At 43.4% G+C, this 23,428-nt stretch overlaps 1 protein-coding gene across 1 annotated transcript in view; it reads right to left on the reverse strand.

The window, feature by feature from the left end:
• Window positions 1-22,950, reverse strand: part of LOC143294176 (sperm flagellar protein 1-like) — a 179,926-nt gene extending 156,976 nt beyond the window's left edge. The window contains exons 1-6 of the mRNA XM_076605607.1: window positions 22,788-22,950; window positions 19,745-19,856; window positions 17,992-18,173; window positions 16,758-16,860; window positions 13,136-13,250; window positions 12,769-12,875 (exon numbers count right to left, since the gene is read on the reverse strand). Of these exons, the coding sequence (XP_076461722.1) occupies window positions 12,769-12,875; window positions 13,136-13,250; window positions 16,758-16,860; window positions 17,992-18,173; window positions 19,745-19,856; window positions 22,788-22,950 (782 nt within the window). The remainder of the gene's footprint in view (window positions 1-12,768; window positions 12,876-13,135; window positions 13,251-16,757; window positions 16,861-17,991; window positions 18,174-19,744; window positions 19,857-22,787) is intronic.
• Between the last annotated feature and the right edge of the window lie 478 nt (window positions 22,951-23,428).

The following is a 23,428-nucleotide window of genomic DNA, read 5'->3' on the forward strand; positions in this document are numbered from 1 at the left end:
GTAAGTGAGTGCGTGCGTGCGTGTGAGTGTGAGAGAGAGAGAGAGAGTGAGTGAGTGAGTGCATGTGTGTGTGTGTGTTTGTGTGTGTGTGTGTGACAGAGAGAGAGAGAGAGAAAGAGAGACGTGAGAGAGAGAGAGAGAGAGGAACAGACAGGCTGACAGATTAACAGACAGACAGACAGACTTAGATTGAGAGTTCGCGGTCTAACATCGTTGATCCGTGACAAAAAGTACAGAATCAAAAAATATATATAAAAGTAATAATGATAATAATGATATTAGTAATAATGATAACAACAACAAACACAGCAGCAACAACAATCATCGTCATCATCATCATCATCATCATCATCATCATTACCTCTAAGGCGGACTTTAGATAGGGGAGGAGGCACATCTATGAGGTACACCGCCTGAATGCGCCCAAAGGGGAGGTAATGGTGTTGCCATGTCCTGTGTGACAGTCACGTGAGGCAACATCAGCACCACGACTGATGACCATCACTGATAACATCTCTTCTCTGGAGTGAAAGAGAGAGGTGGGGAGAGAGAGAGAGAGAGAGAGAGAGACAGACAGACAGACAGACAGACAGACAGACAGACAGAGAGATGGGGGAAAGAGAATAGAAGAGAGAGGGAGAGACAGACAGACAAAGAGACAGAGACAGACAGACAGAGACAGAGAGAAAGAGAGGCAGAGAGTGAGACAGACAAAGACAGAGACAGAGAGAGAGAGAGAAAGAGAGACAGAGACAGACAGACAGACAAACAGACAGAAGCAAAGAGAAAATGACGCGCACACAGAGATAGAGAGAAAATAGAATAAGAATACTGGGAGACACAGAGAAAGAAAAACAGACTCAGTGACAGAGACAAAGACACAATGAGAGACAAAGCCAGAGAGAAAGAGAGAGAGAGAGTGAGAGGGAGAGGAGAGAGAGAGGTGAGACAGAGACAGAGAGTCAGAGAGACAGAGGTGGGTTGACAAAATGAGTGACACCGACACAGGCAGACAGAGAGAAAACAGGAATACGAATATTGGGGATTTTTCTTCACTCGGATTATTCATTTACACAATCATTCATTCATTCATTTTGCCCATCGCTCCTGGTGGAGCATAGGCCATCGACGACCCCTCGCCATCGCACTCTGTTCTGGGCTGTTCTGGCCATTCCAGTCCAGTTGGTCCCTTGCTGCTTCAGCTCTGCCTCGGTATCTCGCCTCCAGCTGTTGCGAGGCCGGCCTCTCTTCCTCTTTCCCTGCGGGGTCCAGGTCAGGGCTTGGCGTGTGATGCTGGACACTGGCTTCCTGTGGGTGTGTCCGATTCAGCCCCACTTCCTCCGTAGTATCTGCTTGGCCACTGGTTCCTGTCTCGCTCGCTCCCACAGATCTTCGTCACACAATACTCCCAATAAATCATAAAAACTAAATTTTACATGAACAGAATGCAATCCAATCTGAAACGAAACATAACATTCACACTGACACTCACACAAGTGTAGGAAGCAAAAAAAAACAAAAAACAAACAGACCAGCGCTTTGTGTACTGAGAAAAAAAGGGAGAAAAGAAGAAAGAAACAAAGAAAAAAACAACAACAGGAGGAATGGATGAAAGAAAGGAAAACATACAAGCAGAAAGAAAGAAAGAAAAAAAGAAAGAAGGATAGAAAGAAAGAAAGAAAGAAAGAATGAAAGGAGGTGGTGGGGAGAAAGAAAAATGAATTGAAAGAATAAAAACAGAAAAAAAACAAGCAAACACAATAACCGAAAACATGCAAACCAGCACACAATCTAACAAACAAACACACAAAATACACTCATTAACAAGAAAGTAAAACTCAAGAGCACAATCAGTCTTATAGATAAACTGGACAGGAAAGCAATCAGGAGGGGGAGAGAGAGTGGGGGTATGGGGGGGATGGAGAGTGTGTGTGTGTGTGTGTGTGTGTGTGTGTGTGTGTGTGTGTATGCGCGCGCGCTCGCGTGTGTGTGGGTGTGGGTGTGGGTGCGTGTATGGCTAATGTATGTATATATATATATATATATATATATATATATATATATATATATGCATGTATGTATGTATGTATGTATATGTATATATGTATTTATGTATATATGCACACATACACAGACAGAAAGAGGAGGAGAGAGAAAGAGAGAGGGGCACAGAGAAGGGGAGAGAGAAAGACATACACACACACACACATACATACATACACACATACATACAGACAGACAGACAGACATACATACAGACAGACAGACAGACAGACAGACAGACAGAAAGTAATAGGGATAAAGACAGACACAGAGAAGGAGAGAGAGAGAGTGTCGCTAACTCCCCTCACACACACACACACACACACACACACACACACACACACAGGGTGAAAGAAAGAAAGATAGGGTGAGACTAACACACAGACAGAGAGACAAATGAACAGAAACAGAGATATCTTGAGGTCATTGTGTCGAAGATTTGTAGCTTTAACAGACACTACATTCGGTACACCACATCACCTGGCCTGGGATCGATCTTTCTCATTCTCCCTTTTAAACACACACACACACACACACACACACACACACACACACACACACACACACACACACACACACACACACACACACACACACACAACGTAACGTCCTCTTCCAGAAAACAAAAGAGGAGAATTTCATTCCTCATTCATCCCATGCGCCTTTATTTCCTCCTCCTCCTCCTCCTCCTCCTCCTCCTCCTCCCCTCGAACGAGAAGACAAGACAGTAAAGAAAGAATGATGGAGGAAGTGGGGATGGAGTCAAAACGACAAAAACGTGAAAAAAGAAAGAAGGAAGGAAGGAAGGAAGGAAGGAAATGAGAGGGAAAGAAAGGGACACATATAGGAAGACAGGAAGACAGAAAGACAGAAAAAGGTTGTAGAAAGAAAGAAACAAAAACAACATACGAGAAGGGAAGAAAGAAGAAAGGAGAAAGAAATGAATGAATGAATGTGTGAATGAAAGAAAGGAAAGAAAGATATGAAATGAAATTAAAAGAAATAATAAACTATCCACACACAAAAAAAACGAGCGAAAGTACGAAAGACAGACAGATAGAAAGAAAGAAAGAAAGAAAGAAAGAAAGAAAGAAAGAAAGAACGAAAGAAAGAAAGAAAGAAAATAAAAGAAATTAAAAGAAACAACAAACTTTCAAACGATCAAACGAACAAGCGAAAGAACGAAAGACAGACAGACAGACAGACAGAAAGAAAGAAAGAAAGAAAGAAAGAAAGAAAGAAAGAAAGAAAGAAATATGTTCACCTCAAAAACATTTTTTTTTTTAAACCAAGCTTTCTCTACCTTTTCGAATCGTGCCTCTTCCGCTTAAAAATGAATCCGAGTCCAAAAGCCAACAAGAAAAAAAACAAAACAAAAAAACCCGAAGGTCGAAATAAAAAGTCACACACATTGTACAGAAACAAACGACCGCAATCAATTCTAACGGGGGAGAAAGTGAGAGAAAAGAAGAAGGAAAGATAGACAGGAGGAACAAAATAAATAAAGATTGAAAAATAGAAGGAAGGAAAGAAAAAAAAACTAAGAAAAAAAAAGGAAAAAAAAATAAATAGGGGGAGAAAGGAGTGAAAGACAGAAAGGGAGAAAGAAAGAAAGAAAGACAGAAAAAGAAAGTACGAACGAAAGAAAGAAGGATAACAGAAAGAAAGAAGGATAACAGAAAGAAAGGAGAGAGAGAGAGAAAAAAAAAAGAAGAAAAAAAATGGAGAAAGAGAGAAAGAATGAAAGACAGAAAACACAGACAAACAGATAGGCAGACATCCAAGACAAAATTAATAGAAAGACAGAAGCGCAAGGCAGAGGACAAACAAAAATATATCATCAGACTTTCTGTCTCTCAATCAGTACGGTGAAAGGGGAAGAAGACTGGGCCACGCAGAAAACGAAGCCAATTTCACACCGTTGCTGCTGAACCTGTCGCCTTTCCCAGTGCATTTATACAAAGATATTACTTCACGGATGTTTGATATGGAACAACACTGCCAGCACTGTGTGCGTAGTACGTTCTGTTACAAGTATGATACGCCGTGCGCAATGGAGAATGAAATGTATTCCTGGGATACGAATGTATTGCTTACACCGATTTCCATGTTAAACGTTTTCCATATAAGTTGGGTTTTTCTTTCTCTGTGTGTGTGTGTGTGTGTGTGTGTGTGTGTGTGTGTGTGTTTCTATGTGCGAGCGCATGGATGTATGTTTGTTTGTGTGTGTGTGTGTGTGTGTGTGTGTGTGTGTCTGTGTGTGTGCGTGCGTGCGCCTGTGTGTGTGTGTGTGTGTGTTTGAAGACAGACAGAGACAGACTCCGAGACAGAGAGAGAGAAACAGAGACACAGAGAGAGAGATACAGAGACAGAGACAGAGACACACAGAGACAGAGAGACAATTCTCTCCCCCTCCTGAGTCAACCCCATCCCGCGGGACCTTCCTGGGCCCCTCCCACTCCCCACCCTCACCCTTCACCCCATCCCTTTCCCGTGTGTGTGGAACACCATTTAATGAATGTCTCTACCTGTATGTCTGTCTATCTACCCGCCTACCTACTTACTTGCCTTCTTCCTATCTGTCTTTAACTCTCTCCATACGAACGGCGAAAGAGACGACGTTAACAGCGTTTCACGCCAATTACCATCAACAAAATATTACAAGTGGAAGGCTCTTATACTGAAGAGGTGAATTTTGACAAAGATTACCACAATTCTGACGACGGAAGCTAAAGGTTGGGTCATTCAGACACCCACTGGACATCTGAAGGGTCTGTGTAGAGGAGAAGAGAGAACTGGCCGTACTGAGTGAGTTAAAATGCAGATTTGAACTTGAAAAAAAAAAAAAAAAAAAAAAAAACAAGCAGAGACAGCCACGAATAGAGTAGACCAACTGACACACGGATCTGCAGTGGGGAAAAAAAATCTGAAGGGTCTGTGTAGAGGAGAAGAGAGGACTGGCCGTACTGAGTGAGTTAAACCAGGACAGATAAGAACAGACGTTCCACGGACTGTTGACCCATCAATATCAAAAAAATCAAAATTTTCAACTGCGGCTTTTTCCTTCATCGACTAAACATTTTTTTGATAAATTGATTAATTAGCAGAAGGCCACTCGCCGTGGCGAAGTGGTTAGCGTCGCGGACTAATGACTGGAAGAAATCCGGTACGAGCCATCAGATTGTTTTGTCTGTTTGTTGTTGTTTTGTTGCTGTTGTTATTTTTTAACATGTACGGAGCAGAATTGAGAACCTTGCTGGACCTCAGGAACCTCTCCCTTCAACTGTGAAGAGACGCAAGCTGATATGGTTTGGACACAACACTCGACACACCAGCTTGTCCAAAACAATCATGCAAGGCATCATCGAGGGCGGGAGAAGAAGAGGAAGACAGCGGAAGAGCTGGCATGAGAACATCAAACAATGGACCGGACTCCACACACGTGAGATGCTGCCAGCGGCTGCCGACAGAGACAGATGGAGAAGGGAGGTTGCGTCTGCGGTCCCCAGGCTTCCCCCAACGACTACTTTGTAGTTATGGGCCTGAGGTTGAGGTTGAGGTTGAGGTTATTTTTGCCCCGTGGCCGACACGTTCCCAGAGTTGATTAAGCATGCTATGGGCTCACATGGGGAAACTGGGACCACGCAATTGAGGGGTCATCCCATCAACTTTACGGACGCGTCTTCTGGAGTGTTGTTTAATTTCCAGATCAACACTGCAGGTGTCTGTATCTTTCGGGCCTGGTTGACACCTGTGTATCGTCCAGAATCGCCCCCTCCCCCACCCCCAACCCCCTCCGACCCCTCCGTAGGTCCCCCTTGGGACGTATCAGTGTCCTAAATCATCCCCCTGGGGGACAGTATAGGACACTGACTACTCCTCCGGGTGACGATTAGGACACTGATGCATCCCTCAGGGAACCTGCGGAAGTGGGGGGTGGGGTGGGTGGAGGGGGGGATGATTTGGTACGGTACGATACACAGGCATGATAATCATATTATGAGAATAAAGTCTTGTGAAGTTGCCGCAAGCCTAAATGGACCTCTACAGTGTCGTATCACCTATCGTTATTCATCATCGTGACAATTAATGAAATGGACCACAAGAGCCCACTGAAAGTGTGCCACAGACTCCTAGTTTCCAGAATTTCCGTGAACACTGCAAGAGAATGCTGGCAGCTCACGCACACACAAATAGTATACTAAACCAACCTAATGTCAGTCACCATTCTGCAGCCAGCTTTTTCTTTCTTTCATTTTCTTTCTTTCTTTCTTTCTTTCTTTCTTTCTTTTCTTTTCTTTTGTTTTCCTTTCTTCCCAATCATGGTATGGAACAAGTCCTAAGACATACAACTTCACAGTTGTACAACAGGAAAACGAGGATTAGCTTTCAGTCACATGGATACGGAAAAAAACCAGTCACACCCCTTAATGCGTGCTTTTTGTGCAAGGGAAAAAACAAGGCCTTCGGAGACCCAGGCTTTGACAGACGGTCGACAGACCTGGAGGAATCTGGGAAATGAACAGTTCTTCTGTGCGGCAGTACCGGTGACTGTTCTCAAGAGTTAAAGGGATGAAGAAGAGGAAGAGGGAGTGAGTGTAAAAAGTACTGATAAGAGAAAAAGGAAAATCTTCCATTCTGACGCCTGTTAACCCACTTTGTGCGAGTCCATTAAGGAGGTGATGAAGTTGCTTCCCTTGAGCATCACCTTGGCGTGTTGCTTCTTATCACAAGGGGTACAGCAGGTCCCGAGAGACAGAGAGAGAGAGAGAGAGGGAAAGAGGGACAGAGACAGAGAGAGGGGGAGGTTCGGAGGAAGGAAAGAAGGAGAGATTAGACCATTAGAACAGACATGGTAGGGTACCACGTTTTCGTTTTAAGTTCTGTGAAGAGGATTACGATGCAGCAGTGGCTCCAGCTTTAGTCTCTTGTCTCGAAAGGCCAGGGGTTTTTTGTTTTTTTCTTTTTGGTGCCTGTTAGTATCCACAGTGGATCTTAAAACACACACACACACACACACACACACACACACACACACACACACACACACACACACACACACACACACACACACACACACACACACATTCACAGACACATATTCACACACACACACACACACACACACACACACACACACACACACACACAGTAGAACAAGTATGGAAACCAGTTACGTTTCCTGTTTAGTTCTATTAACTGGCTCACAACAATATGCAATCATAATGATAATAAGAGTCATCATTGTTAATAACATTATTATGGATGTTGATATTATACTCTGTTTCTTGAACACAGAGTGTAAGAGCATTGATAGTCAAACTCGAGAAACTGTGTTTAAAAACGAAACAAAACAAAATATATATTTAAAAAAACAAAAAAAAAACTGAACAGCAAAGTGCACCATAATCAAAGACTTTTTAGCCCAAGACAAATGAAACAACAAAGTGCGCACACACACACACACACACACACACACACACACACACACACACACCTTTAAAAAAAAAAAAAGTGCTGTTCTCCACTGACTTACAAGTGAATCACACAGCGGCCTCACCAATATAGGTCACTGGTCACAAATGACGTCACAAGTGGCAAAGCTCGCACATCCTTTTTTTTTTTTTTTTTTTTTTTTTTTTTTTTTTTGTCTGACTGACATTATACAGGTTTCACAAAAACAGTTAGGGGGCACACGGGATCTTGCACAGTTGTTGTTTGTTTGTTTGTTTGTTTGTTTGTTTTTTTTGTTAGGTTTTTTTTGTTTGGTTTTTTGTTTTTGTTTCTTTGTTTTGTTGGGGTTGTTTGTTTTTTTTTGGGGGGGGGGGGTTAAATTTTCCTGGGGACATGAAGACATTATGCCGAATTTTCAGCCGCAACGGCGGTGCAGCCAATGTTTTGGATGTTTTAGAGATGTTTTCTTGGCATTTTTCACAAGTGAAAATCTAGAGCTTTCGTTTACACAAACCACTGAATAATTGTCAATGTTTGGCTGAATCATCGATTTTTTTTTTTTTCTTGACGCATTTTTAAAAGCTGTTTATGGTGTACGTGTGCCTGAAGCCACCACATGCATTCAGATCATGGGCCAGTGATACACCAAAAGCAGCCTTCGCCATTTAAACAATCTCTCGACTTTTTTTTCTGAAGCATTTTATTGAAAAAAAAAGACCTGCATTCATGAAGTGGTCCTTAACTTGTTGTGAATGCTGTATACATTATTTGCTGTCACCAGTCAGTATCCAACGGAAAGTATACATGGAGGAGCGGTAACACACACACACACACACACACACACACACACACACACACACACACACACACACACACACACACACACACTTGGGACAGACTGACATTTTCAAAGAAGCGTGGCATTGTACCGCTTTCAGTGGATGCACGTAGTATAGACAGATAGACAGACAGATAGAAAGAATAGATAGATAGACAGATACATAGATACATAGATACATAGATAGACCTTGCAAAGAAGGCTCTTTTCTTCCAAAAAAAAATTACAATGTATTTCTTTATCCTGTCCAAAAGAAAGTCAAAATTCTATTCAATGAATCAGGACAATAAGTAATATTGGAAAACAAGCAAAGATTTTAAGTATTACACTTGCAGGTGCATCAATTTTATGCATATACAGGACCAAAAGAATACATCGCGAAATATTGATCAATACTAAGAAAATGAAATGAATATATAAACTGCGACCATCCACTTTTCCAGTTCAGTCATTCCGACATCGCTTGCATTTGTCTCTTTTCGTGAAAATAATAAGTCCAGGAATTGAACGAAAGTATTGTAAAAATTCAGCACTCTATCAATAGCCTTCGCACAGAGAGGGGGTGGGGGTGGGGGTGGACAGAATGAAAGGGCCGGACACAGAAGAAGAAGAAGAGGAGGAGGAAAAAAATGACGACAGAAAATGAGACAAGAATGGAACGAAGCTGGTGGTGCAGCTAGACTTCCAGTTCTCCAGGAACACGCGAAAACGTAGTTCGCTGCAAAGCTAGGTACTTTACCAGACCGCCACCCTTTTTTTGTCACTTCCTGTCTCGCTTTTCTCATCAGACATCGTAGCGGTTAAGTCTACAAGACAAACAGATGACTTGGCAGCTGTGCGAAAACGAGGCTGGCTTTGCTCTTCTCCCCAGTCACGTGGTCACGCAAGCCCACCCAATCACAGCTCTTAAATTTTGGGTATGGGGGAAAAAAAGAAAAAAAAAAAAAAAGAAAACCCGTAGGAATGGGCGAGGGGGTAGGGAATGAAACGTATCTCTTTCTTTCCTAACGCCAGAATCGTTTAGCAAAAAAAAAAAGGGTCAGGGGAGAGAAGTGAGAAAGATGTTCCTCTGGAGATCCAGCTTCTTTGTGGGAGGAGGATCTCTAGAGACGTCAAGACGTCAGAGAGAGAGAGGGATGGGGCCGCGAGAGAAGGCGGAGTGGGCGGGTACGGAAGACGGGTAGTGCGAGTGCGGGGGTGGATTAGAACAGGCATGGGCGTCTGGCACGAAATCTCCTTGTCGAGGCCGTTTACACTTGCAGATTTTTTTTTTTTTTTTTTTTTTTTTTTTTTGCCGGCCGGGCTACGCTCGGGTTTGGTCCGGGACATCGCTTTTACACTTGCCGGACCGGGGTTACAACCGACGCGGAGGCGCGCTTCTGGCTCTGTTCCTTTGGTAAGCCGGGTGCTGATACGGCTTTGTGTGGTCGGCTGAACTATAAGCAACAAATAATCATACGTTAATGATAACGTTTATATGGAGCGATGGCCTAGTCGGTGGTACTGTGCCCGACCAGGAAAACGTGTGTGTCCACCGGTTTGATGCCCAATTAATACGGACCGGATGTATTATCTCCCACCTCCATCAGACCTTGAGTGGGTTGTCTGGGTTCTTTTTGACTATCCGGAGGGGACAATAAACCAATGTCCCATGTGAGGCACGTACTTAACCACGTAGAAAAAGAAAAAGAAAGGAAACCTTTAACACTGATAGTAAAGTAACTAAACCTAAGGACCGATAAAAAAAAATCAAATCAAATCAAAAAAACATTTTGGTTGCAGTGCACTGCGGTGTCGAGGGAGACAAAGCGAGTTTGAGAACGATGGGGAACGAGAGAGAGAGCTGTCGATTGGTCGAAGGGAGGCTAATGCTTACTTGTGCAAGCAATCGTTGATTTACTTGTTCTCTCCCCTACATCACAAGACGGCACCTGTCCTTGCGCTGTGTGTGTCATTGTGTGTGTGTGTGTGTGTGTGTGTGTGTGTGTGTGTGTGTGTGTGTGTGTGTGTGTGTGTGTGTGTGTGTGTGTGTGTGTGTGTGTGTGTGTGTGCACGTGCGTGCGAGGGTAAGGGATGTTTCCCAACATGGACTCACACAGATTCAGACACAGACAGAAATTCACTTTCAAAAACAAAAGACACACAAAACGTTGAACATGAAAACACACTCTTTGGTCTGTTCGAACAACATTTCCATTCTCTTTATTTAGAATAATAAAACAAAAAGAGACACGACACTCAGAAGCAGTCCATACCAGACCTGATTCGTTTACAGTCAACAGGGTTGGCTTATGAAATTTGACAAGTGACAATGTTTATTTCTTAACATGTGCATCGTGCAAGAACTGTAACATCTGTCAAAAAGACAGTGAATGAAAGACAGAAATATTTGTGTGATAAGAAATCCCCACATAATCAATGTATAATAGAATGTATTGCAAAGTGCGTATGAATTACCGCATGATTCGTATTCATTATCAATAAAAATCATATTGGTATGTAGCCTACACATCGAACGAACGAAACCAAAATAGAGAGGTTGGGGAGGTGGGGTTGGGGGGGGGAGGGTGAGGGAGGGGGTCATATCACTTCAGATCATAATAAATTTAATGAAAAAATATATCACAGTTTTCCAGCTTCAAAATGAAAAAAATCAAGTCTCGGATGTGCCTTTCCAGCCGCACCCCCCCCCCCCCCCCCCCCCCCCCCCCCCCCCCCCAAAAAAAAAAAAGAAAGAAAGAAAGATGAATTGACATTTGTAAGTGAACATAAAATATCACAGTTTATCTGCTTTAGCATGAAAAATAAATCATCGGGTGTGCCTGGCAAAAAAAAAAAAAGAGTGAAAAGGATGAATATACAGAGATTAATATATAAAGATGAATGAATGAACCAATGAAACATACGAACGAACAAATAGAAACAAAGAACGGAAAGGAGAAGAGTAAGACAGATAAGACAAACAAACAAAGAAACAAAGCTGAAACTATTAACAATTTCAGCAGCTTTTCTATCAACATCATTTACAGGAACTGTCATCGTCAATAAATGGACTTTTTTCTCTTGGACATACATCAGATCACTCACTCTTTCATTCACTCTTTCTCCGTTTGAACTTGGGTATCTGCTTCTGCTCCAATAGTTCATCCAGTGTAGATTCGAAAGCCGGATTGATAGAGTAGAACACATTGTACGAGTATAATCACTGATGATGGAGTCTACTAATCATTACTGTCAGAAGTAATCCACATATATGTCCACAAACATTCCAAATCCATAATTATGCGTGTAAAGATAGGCAACACACACACACACACACACACACACACACACACACATACACACACACGCGCGCGCGCGCGCACGCACGCACACTACCACCCACCCTACACCCACACAACTACTATCACCACTACGCACACACTCGCGCACATAAATTAAAGACACAGAGGGCAGACAAAGACATACACCGACACACTGACAGACACATAGAAAAACAAAGAAATCACCACAAACAAACAGACTAACAACGTCAGCCCTAGAAGTGTAGTTTTCCGCTCTGGGTTTCCACTAGCAAAGTCTCAATTAAGAGTCATATGTTGCAGACAAAAAAGGAATAATTTGATCATTTTCAAGAACATCTCATAATATAACCTACCGGCTCTAGTCATCCACAGGGACAAAAATATTCAACAACAAAAATGTTTGCGTTGTGTTGCGTTATTGTCCAATTACTATTTTATTAAATTTATCGAAGTAACAATATGACCTATAATTTAGTTGTTGCTTTTTCGTCTCGTCTGTCTGTTCCATTTAGGACAATAAGCCTTTTTTTTCTTTTTCTTTTTTTTTTTTCTTTTTTTTTTTTCTTTTTTTTTGTCCTTTCGTGAATAATAAATGCTGCAGATTTGAATGTTCACATTTCTTCCGCTGTTGTTGTTATGGGTATTTGGCTGATTAATGGTATCTTTTCTTTTTCTTTTTCTTTTTGTATTTCTTTTTATCACATCAGATTTCTCTGTGTAAATGGACTTTGAGCTTTCTCTCCACCCCCCCCCCCACCCCCCCACCCCCCCCCCCACCCCCCTTTTTTTTTCTTTTTTTTTTTTTTATTTAAATCAGAAGGGCGTGTGCGCTTTCTCTTTCCTTTTATTTGTGTTTAAGATGGGGGCGGGGGGGATTCTGGATTCATTTCTCTGAACCCTGCTACTCACCTGGACAGCAGCTGAAAGGATACAGTAGTAAACAGCAATGGGTGTGGAAATCATAACTATACCTTTTGTCCTACCGAACGAGGAAGTAATTGTTCTTATCCCCAGTCCTTAAGTTCCCTACTCCACCCCGGCCGTGTTGTGTTCCATCCAGCCCCAAGGCCCCCAGACCGTCCTCCCGTTGGCTAAGGAAAGGTCAGGTCAAGGTCAGGTCAAGGTCACATCAAACGCAGGTCTCTGGCAGCTGCCAACCGTGCCTCCAGGTCGCCAATCCTCAGTTCCTTGAGGTGAAGCAAATGCTCCAGCCTCTTCAGTTTGGAGTTGAGGATCTGGAGATAGATAGGTAGACAGATATATATATATATATATATATATATATATATATATATATATATATACATACATACATGCATACATGCGCATGCATACAGAAAGACAAGACAGAACGTCAGAAAGGCAGAGTCATTGACAGACAGACAGACAGACAGAGAGAATCATCTGACCCCTAGCGAGAAAAAAAAAATTGAAAAGGAAAGAGGAACAATAATGTGTGTGTGTGTGTGTGTGGGTATACGCTAGCGGTACGTACACGTATGGTCTCATCCTTGGCCATACTCTCCATCTCTTTTTCCTCCAGCAGTGACTTCGAAACCTCGTCCATTCGCTGTTGTTGTTGTCCCACAGGCCGGATTGTGGAGTAGGCCCTGCAACCCGTCACTGAGCCTCATCATCATCATCACCATCATCGTCGTCGTCGTCGTATTCGTCATTGTCGTCGTCGTCGTCCATCTTCCTCATCCTCACCATTCTTGACACCACCATCATCCTCATCCTCATCCTCATTATTCTCCACGTCATCCTCATCTTCAGGCATCACCCTTATCTTCCTCATCTTCGTCATCATCAGCAGCTTCAGCATCATTATGTTCATTATCATCATCATCATCATCGTTATTGCTGTTGCTGTTATCAGCGTGTGTCTATGTGTCGTCGTAGTCATCATTGCCATCATTTTTTTGTTGTCGTTGGTGTTCTCAATAGAGTAGTAGTAGTAGTAGTAGTAGTAGTAGTAGTAGTAGTAGTAGTAGTGCATCATCATCGTTACTATGGAGATCACTATTAATGATAACACTGCTGCTGCCGCAACTATTATTATCTCAATCAAATTCAGGGCCTCTTTTTCTCAATCACACTATCACCGTCAGCAGTCACATCCGTATTTATTCATCTGTGCCCCTGCTTGAAAAAAAAAAGAAAAAAAGAAAGAAAAAAAAAAAGGAAAGGTGACTTTGCAACAACAACAAAAATCTCCAGACCTTTCGTTTCAAAGAAAGAAAAGAAAAAAAAGAACTGTTTTAAACCTATCTTTAACTCTCTCCATACGAACGGCGAAAGAGACGACGTTAACAGCGTTTCATCCCAATTACCATCATCAAAATATTGCAAGCGGAACGCTCTTATACTGAAGAGGTGAATGTTGACAAAGAATACCACAGTTCTGACGACGGAAGCTAAAGGTTGGGTCATTCAGACACCCACTGGACATCCGAGGGGTCTGTGTAGAGGAGAAGAGAGGACTGGCCGTACTGAGTGAGTTAAAATGCAGATTTGAACTTGAAAAAAAAAAACAGCACAGACAGCCACGAATAGAGTAGACGAACTGACACACAGTGAGGAAAAAAACAGACAGAGACAGAGAGGACTGGAGTAGACCAACTGACACACGGATCTGCAGTGGGGAAAAACAACAACAACAGACAGAGACAGTGAAGACTGGAGTAGACCAACTGACACACGGATCTGCAGTGGGGAAAAACAACAGACAGAGACAGAGAAGACTGGAGTAGACCAACTGACACACGGATCTGCAGTGGGGAAAAACAACAGACAGAGACAGTGAAGACTGGAGTAGACCAACTGACACACGGATCTGCAGTGGGGAAAAACAACAGACAGAGACAGTGAAGACTGGAGTAGACCAACTGACACACGGATCTGCAGTGGGGAAAAACAACAGACAGAGACAGTGAAGACTGGAGTAGACCAACTGACACACGGATCTGCAGTGGGGAAAAACAACAGACAGAGACAGTGAAGACTGGAGTAGACCAACTGACACACGGATCTGCAGTGGGGAAAAACAACAGACAGAGACAGTGAAGACTGGAGTAGACCAACTGACACACGGATCTGCAGTGGGGAAAAACAACAACAACAGACAGAGACAGTGAAGACTGGAGTAGACCAACTGACACACGGATCTGCAGTGGGAGAAAAAAAACAACAGACAGAGACAGTGAAGACTGGAGTAGACCAACTGACACACGGATCTGCAGTGGGAGAAAAAAAACAACAGACAGAGACAGTGAAGACTGGAGTAGACCAACTGACACACGGATCTGCAGTGGGGAAAAACAACAGACAGAGACAGTGAAGACTGGAGTAGACCAACTGACACACGGATCTGCAGTGGGGAAAAACAACAGACAGACAGAGACAGAGAGGACTGGAGTAGACCAACTGACACAAATAACTGCAGTGAAATAAATTAATAAAAAAAAAAATACAGACAGAGGCAAGAAGGCACAGTGTAGGCGGACTGACACGCAGATTTACAGTGGGGAAAAAAACAAAAAAAACAGACAGAGATAGGCTGAAAAAGAGTTGTCATACAAATTTACAGGAAGGAAAAAAAAACAGAGACATACAAGAAGTGTTCACTTAGACTTGCAGTAAAAAAAAAAAAAAACAAAAAAAAACAAAAAACGAACAGACGAGGAAAAGACTTGACGGGTGGTGTGGCCGAGTGGTTAGAAGAAAAACCTTGACGGGTGGTGTGGCCGAGTGGTTAGAGCGATAGATTCTCGCTCTGAGTGTCCTCAGTTCGATCCCCGGATTCGGCACAACCGGTGGAGATTTTTTTTTTTTTTTTTTTCAAATCTCCCTGCTGAACATAATTATGTGCAGATATGCTAGTGCATGACCCCCCGAGCCCCCAAGACCCCCTCTCCCCAGCAGCCACAGACACCCGCACTTCGTGTGCAGCCAACACATAAGCGGAAGAATTTAATACGCTCGTTAATTAAAGATACCTGTAATCTATATCAGCGTTCGGTATATTATGGAAATACGAACGTACCCCAGCATGTATCAACTACGAGAGATCCATCAGCAAGTTGAGGTTGGTCGTGTAATGAGAAGAAGAAGGAGGAGGAGGAAGAAGAGGAGGAGGAAGAGGAGGAGGAGGAGGAGGAGGGGGAGGAGAAGAAGGAGGACGAGGAGAAGAAGAAGGAGGAGGAGGAAAAAGAACAAGAACAAGAAAGAAAGACAGACAGAAAGAAAGAAAGAAGACATTATGACACACACAACAAGAAAAAACAGACAGAGACAGGGAAGAAGAGACAGAGGAAAGAAGAGACAGAGACAGGGAAGAAGAGACAGAGACAGGAAAGGACAGACAGAGGCAGGGAAGAACAGACAGAGACAGGGAAGAACAGAGACAGGGAAGAACTGAGGCAGGGAAGAACAGAGGCAGGGAAGAACAGACAGAGACAGGGAAGAACAGAGGCAGGGAAGAACTGAGGCAGGGAAGAACTGAGGCAGGGAAGAACAGACAGAGACAGGGAAGAACAGAGGCAGGGAAGAACAGAGACAGGGAAGAAGAGACAGAGACAGGGAAGAAGAGACAGAGACAGGGAAGAAGAGACAGAGGCAGGGAAGAACAGACAGAGACAGGGAAGAACAGAGGCAGGGAAGAACAGAGACAGGGAAGAACAGAGGCAGGGAAGAACTGACAGAGACAGGGAAGAACAGAGACAGGGAAGAACAGAGACAGGGAAGAACAGACAGAGACAGGGAAGAACAGAGACAGGGAAGAACAGAGGCAGGGAAGAACTGACAGAGACAGGGAAGAACAGAGACAGGGAAGAACAGACAGAGACAGGGAAGAACAGACAGAGACAGGGAAGAACAGGCAGAGACAGGGAAGAACAGGCAACAGAGACAGGGAAGAAGAGACAGAGACAGGGAAGAAGAGACAGAGACAGGGAAGAAGAGACAGAGACAGGGAAGAACAGACAGAGACAGGGAAGAACAGGCAGAGACAGGGAAGAAGAGACAGAGACAGGGAAGAACAGACAGAGACAGGGAAGAACAGAGACAGGGAAGAAGAGACAGAGACAGGGAAGAAGAGACAGAGAAGTCATACTGACACACGGGCAGGATGGGAGTGAGGAATGCCGTGGAGTGGTGACCGGGGATAGGAAGATGTAGAGTTCCCGTAGTCCTGCATGGCTGTGATAGAGGGCGAACTCACTGCACGTGCACACACACACACACACACACACACACACACACACACACACACACACACGCACGCACGCACACACACACACGCACGCACGCGCACACACACACACACACACACACACACACACACACACACAGTATCAGTATCAGTAGCTCAAGGAGGCGTCAATGCGTCCAGACAAATCCATACACGCTACACCACACCTGCCAAGAAGATGCTACGAATGTGTTACTGTTTCCTCAGAAAGCAACCAACTTGTCACTGTTTCCTCAGAAAGCAACGAACGTGTCACTGTTTCCTCAGAAAGCAACGAACGTGTCACTGTTTCCTCAGAAAGCAACGAACATGTCACTGTTTCCTGACGAAAGCTAAGAACGTGTTACTGTTTCCTCAAAAAACAACGAACGTGTCATTGTTTCCTCAGAAAGCAACGAACGTGTCACCGTTTCCTCAGAAAACAATGAATGTGTCACTGTTTCCTCAGAAAGCAACGAACGTGTCACTGTTTCCTGAAGAAAGCAACGAACGTGTCACTGTTTCCTCAGAAAGCAACGAACGTGTCACTGTTTCCTCAGAAAGCAACGAACGTGTCACTGTTTCCTCAGAAAGCAACGAACGTGTCACTGTTTCCTCAGAAAGCAACGGACGTGTCACTGTTTCCTAAGAAAGCAACGAACGTGTCACTGTTTCCTCAGAAAGTAACGAACGTGTCACTGTTTCCTCAGAAAGGAACGAACGTGTTACTGTTTCCTCAGAAAGCAAAGAACGTGTCACTGTTTCCTCAGAAAGCAACGAACGTGTCACTGTTTCCTCAGAAAGCAACCAACGTGTCACTGTTTCCTCAGAAAGCAACGAACGTGTCACTGTTTCCTCAGAAAGCAACGAACGTGTCACTGTTTCCTCAGAAAGCAACGAACGTGTCAAAGCAACGAACCTGTCACTGTTTCCTCAGAAAGCAACGAACGTGTCACTGTTTCCTCACAAAGCAACGAACGTGTCACTCACTGTTTCCTCAGAAAGCAACGGACGTGTCACTGTTTCCTCACAAAGCAACGAACGTGTCACTGTTTCCTCAGAAAGCTACGAACGTTCAACAACAACAACAACAACAAAAAAAGACATCCACGTAACATCACCTTTGCTGAGGGTCTCCTGGAGCTGCTTGGCCCTCAGCCGGAGGGCGTCTCTGCGCTCCAGGGCCGTGTCGATCTGGGAGCGGAGCATCATCAGCACCTTCTCCACTACTCGGCCTTGGGCGTTGGATAGCGCGCGGATCACGTCGTCAGACAGGTCCAGGTCCAGGCGGCGTAAAACTCGTCTGTAACAGGGCCACCACAACCTCTCACCACCACCCCACCACGGTGATTGATGTTATTGTTGGTTGGTTGGTTAGTTTGTTTGTTTGTTTGTTTGTTCATTTGTTTGTTTTACTGTGTTTGTGCGTTTGTCTTCGTCAACAGTCTAGTTATGAATGATTTGATCTTTCCCAATGATAATGTGTGTCGTTGTCGAACTTCATCAGCTTATGTACATGATTTCATTTATGCCTTTTATTTTCATGTTGTGTAAGTGTGTGTGTGTGTGTGTGTGTGTGTGTGTGTGTGTGTGTGTGTGTGTGTGTGTGTGTGTGCTGCCTTTGCTTTGTCTTTTTTTCTTTCGCTTTTCTTTTTGCCTTTGAGGGTTGGATGTAAAAAATAAAAAAAATGAAAAAAGCAGCTACCCTCGTGAAATGTAAATTCGTTTCGTTTCGTTTCATTTCGTATCATCGTCTCAAGGAAAAGAAAACAAGCACGAAAACGCACAGACACATACACACAAAAGGTCCAACCTGCATAGTACGCATTTAAACAACCACAGACAGACTCTCACACACACATATATTGTTTTATCTCACTCAGTACGGCCAGTCCTCTCTTCTCCTCTACACAGACCCCTCGGATGTCCAGTGGGTGTCTGAATGACCCAACCTTTAGCTTCCGTCGTCAGAACTGTGGTATTCTTTGTCAACATTCACCTCTTCAGTATAAGAGCGTTCCGCTTGCAATAGTTTGATGATGGTAATTGGGATGAAACGCTGTTAACGTCGTCTTTTTCGCCGTTCGTATGGAGAGAGTTAAACAAGATGACTGGAAAGAACTGAATTTTTCCTATTTTTATGCCAAATTTGGTGTCAACTCACACACACACACACACACACACACACACACACACAGAGAGAGAGAGAGAGAGAGAGAGAGAGAGAGAGAGAGAGAGAGAACCGAACACCGGCTTAAAACATAGACTGACTTTGTTTACACAAGTGAGTCAAAAAACCGCACGAAGATCAGGACAGGTACACAAGAAACAGCCACACACACACACACACACACACACACACACACACACACACACACACACACACACACACACACACACACACAGTGGAGTGATGGCCTAGAGGTAACGCGTCCGCCTTGGAAGCGAGAGAATCTGAGTGCGCTGGTTCGAATCACGGTTCAGCCGCCGATATTTTCTCCCCCTCCACTAGACTTTGAGTGGTGGTCTGGACGCTAGTCATTCGGATGAGACGATAAACCGAGGTCCCGTTGGCAGCATGCATTTAGCGCACGTAAAAGAACCCACGGCAACAAAAGGGTTGTTCCTGGCAAAATTCTGTAGAAAAATCCACTTCAATAGGAAAAAAACAAATAAAACAACACGCCGGAAAAAATACAAAAAAAAAATGGGTGGCGCTGTAGTGTAGCGACGCGCTCTCCCTGGGGAGAGCAGCCCGAATTTCACACAGAGAAATCTGATGTGATAAAAAAAGAAATACAAATACAAATACAAATACACACACTAACCGAACGGTAGAAATAATCAAACTAAAGTAGTACTCAGTGAACGCACTTGTTGAGCAAGTACCAGTTTTCCATTTTCTGTTTGGTGGAGTGGGCTGGGGTGTAGTTGTGCAGCTCCACCATGCGGGGAAAGTAGTGCTTGACCATCTCCGCCACCAGCACTGGACAACAACAACAACAACTTACAATGGTCAGTCAGTCAGATGGTCAGCAGTTCTCAATTCAGTGACAGGCTCCGAGCGCACACGTGCACCCCATACACTCTCGCTCAGACGCACAGACACAATAACACAGAAACACAGACACACACACACACACACACACACACACACACACGTACGCACGCACGCACGTACACACGCACATGTTTATAAATGCCCGCGTATGAAATGATCAACAGGAGTGTATCTTGGATTGAAAAGAGGAAAAATTCTGCAATATTTTGTTTGTGGACTGTTTGATTTAAAAATATATATATATATTTATGTTATTTTATTTTTAGTTCTTATGAACAACGAAACGCGTGCGCACAGGCAAAGACATACAGATACACACAAAAAGACACACACACACACACACACACACACACACACACACACACACACACACACACACAACCCCCCCCCCCCTCTCTCTCTCTCTCTCTCTCTCTCTTTCGCTCTTTTCTCTAGCCCTCCAGCCACACCTCTTTCTCTTGTTATTATACCCCCTTCCTTCCCTAACCCCACCTCCTACCCGCCCCCCATCCCCTCTCTCTCTCCCTCTCTCTCTCTCTCTCTCTCTCTCTCTCTCTCTCTCTCTCTTAAATCATCCGAGTTCTCCATCTCTTTCTGTCTTTCTTTCTTTCTTTCTTTGCAGTTTTTGACTGTTGTTATATTGTGGCCCACACACCGAATTGATTTCTATGATTGTACATGTTTGACAAGGCCCCTCACCCCTACACCTCCTGTATACCCTCCACCCACCACCCTCCGCACTCCCATCCTGTTCACATTGTGCAGTTTCCACCCCACCACTTCCTCTTTGAAAGCCTTCAGAGGGCGTAATGGCTTTTGTGCCTTCAGTAACACTCTGGACACTGTGCAAATAATAGGACCTATCAGGAAATTGACGCGTGTGCGCTGGCCAGTCTGGGGTCATACGGTTTTTTGGGGTTTTTTTAGGCATGTTGCTTTATAGCGGGGAAGAACAACGGTCAAGACTGTTTCGTTTCGTTTTTGTTTTTTTTTTTCTGTTTTGGGAATGGTGACGGTCGTTGTGTGTGTGTGTGTGTGTGTGTGTGTGTGTGTGTGTGTGTGAGGTTTGAGGGGGTAGTGGTGGGAGAACAGTGTGTGTGTGTGTGTGTGTGTGTGTGTGTGTGTGTGTGTGTGTGTGTGTGTGATGTAATTTTTGTTTGTATGTTTGTTGTGTTTTGTTTTAAAATGTTTGCGTTTGTTTTACAAGGTCCTGTACGTCGCTTTGCATTCCACTTGCAAAAATCCACAGACGCTGTATCAAGTTGCTTCATTATCATACTATTTACATGATGCATAAAAAGCCCTTCAGAGACTAATGGCATATGAAAATTCTTTTTTTCTTTTTTTTTTATATATAAATCATAACACTTGCTGCACCCGTTTTTATTCGTACACATATGTCCGTTCTAAATATTTGCTGTTGCAAGTTCTGAAGGATATCTGTGGGCCACCCCTAGTCCTACGCCCACCGAACGCTCGTTTCTGACCCACCAACCTCTTGTTTGTCCAGCGACTTAAATGGCTTTGAGAGGGGACCGGCACTAGTATCGGCCAGGTAAGCTGAATGTACACACACTCGGATATATCTGTCTATATAACTTACTGCACACACAGACACAGACACACACAGACACAGACACACAGAGACACAGACACACACACACACACACACACACACACACACACATACAGAGAGAGAGAGAGAGAGAGACTATTATATATATATATATATATATATATATATATGTATCATATCAATATACGTATTATATTAATACACACACACACACACACACACACACACACACACACACACACACACACACACACACACACACACACAGTACAAGAAAGATAACTTAGAATTTGTCTTATCTCAAGTGATTGCATGATGAACAATCAACCAACAATTATTCAGAAGGATTACGCCCAACCACTTAAAGTGAAAGAAGAGATAGGTAGGTAGTTGACATTAACTTCTATCTGCCATTGATGCTGTGTACACATGTTGTCTAATGATCGGTACAGCGATAAGACCAGGAACTTCCCTTTTAAACGATGTGTCTGGGTTTTTGATCTCTCTCTCTCTCTCTCTCTCTCTCTCTATATATATATATATATATATATATATATATATATATATATATATATCAATCTATCTATCTATCTATCTATCCATCTCTCTATGTTTGGCTGTCCTGTTCTTCATGACTTGAGGATGAAATATATTCAGCCTAAATATTTTCGTAATCCAATGTCGCTTCAGATTTAATATACTTATGTCCTCTAGAAACGAAATTGTACTAAATAATCTGGCGTTCTACATTTACAAAGCTCTTCAACGGTTACGTTTGGTTGCAACTTAGCTACCGTAGACTACAAAAGAAATGTGAAAGTTTCCTGAAAACAATTATTATTATCTATAATTTGATGTTTTATCTCAGTATTTACTTGTGTGATTGATGTAGCATGTTTGCCACCTTCAGTTAGGGGCCTTGGCCTAATCTGAATAAAAATTTCGCATTCGCATTCGCATTCGCATTCTCTCTCTCTCTCTCTCTCTCTCTCTCTCTCTCTCTCTCTCTCTCTCTCTCTCTCTCTCTCTCTCTCTCTCTCCCTCACCTTTGTTTTGTTTCATTATTTGCTTTCAACATGTCATTCGTTTATCATAATGTTTTGTTATAAACTGAAAGTATGCTGATGCATTCTCCCATGTCATACAGATCTCATGGCCAATGACATTAAAGTGTCAAAGCGTCAAAAGTCTCTCTCTCTCTCTCTCTCTCTCTCTCTCTCTCTCTGTCTCTCCAGCCAACCAGGGTACGCACCACAAAACAACAAATTCTTAATTCTTACCGCCATCCGAAAAGTCTTTGGCCAGATTCTTCTTCGGTCGCGTCAAAGGTATACGATCAATCCACTGAAACAGACCCTCCAACTCCATCTCGTCAAAGTAATCATTCACATCCAGCCTGGTCAGGCCGTTGTGTGAACGCTGGGCAGACACATACTGAGACATAGCTTCACACTTGTAGTGTGAAAAGAAACCAGCACTTTCTTCAGCACCCCCTCAGTCCCTCCAACTCCCCGAAATAAAAGGAAGAAAGAAAGAAAAATCGACACAGCCTAGCAACACTATCGACCTATCTTCGAAGTCCAAACCAGTACAGTATACAGTCCCCTTCGTAACACTTCTCACGTGTACACACAATACAATAGCCCCCACTCTCTTAAAAGCTACAGTCCTAAATATTGTCCACCGACAAGTTCTTATCTTTTTCGCTTCACGTTTGCTACGACGAAAAATATTCTTGTCGCGTTCTGTTCTGACCTCATACCAATGTGAAGTATAGGAACAAAAATATAACGGGAGCTACAATAATGGCCTGTGTTCAGAGTGTGTGGTTAGGAGGTTAGTTAGCGGAGGTGTAACTGTGTTACTCTGGCGTGCAGGTGGACTGCGTGAACGGGGTTGGATAAGCTGTGTTTAATCCCGT

The sequence above is a fragment of the Babylonia areolata genome, chromosome 19 (genome assembly GCF_041734735.1).
Source record: "Babylonia areolata isolate BAREFJ2019XMU chromosome 19, ASM4173473v1, whole genome shotgun sequence".
Classification (NCBI taxonomy): domain Eukaryota; kingdom Metazoa; phylum Mollusca; class Gastropoda; order Neogastropoda; family Buccinidae; genus Babylonia; species Babylonia areolata.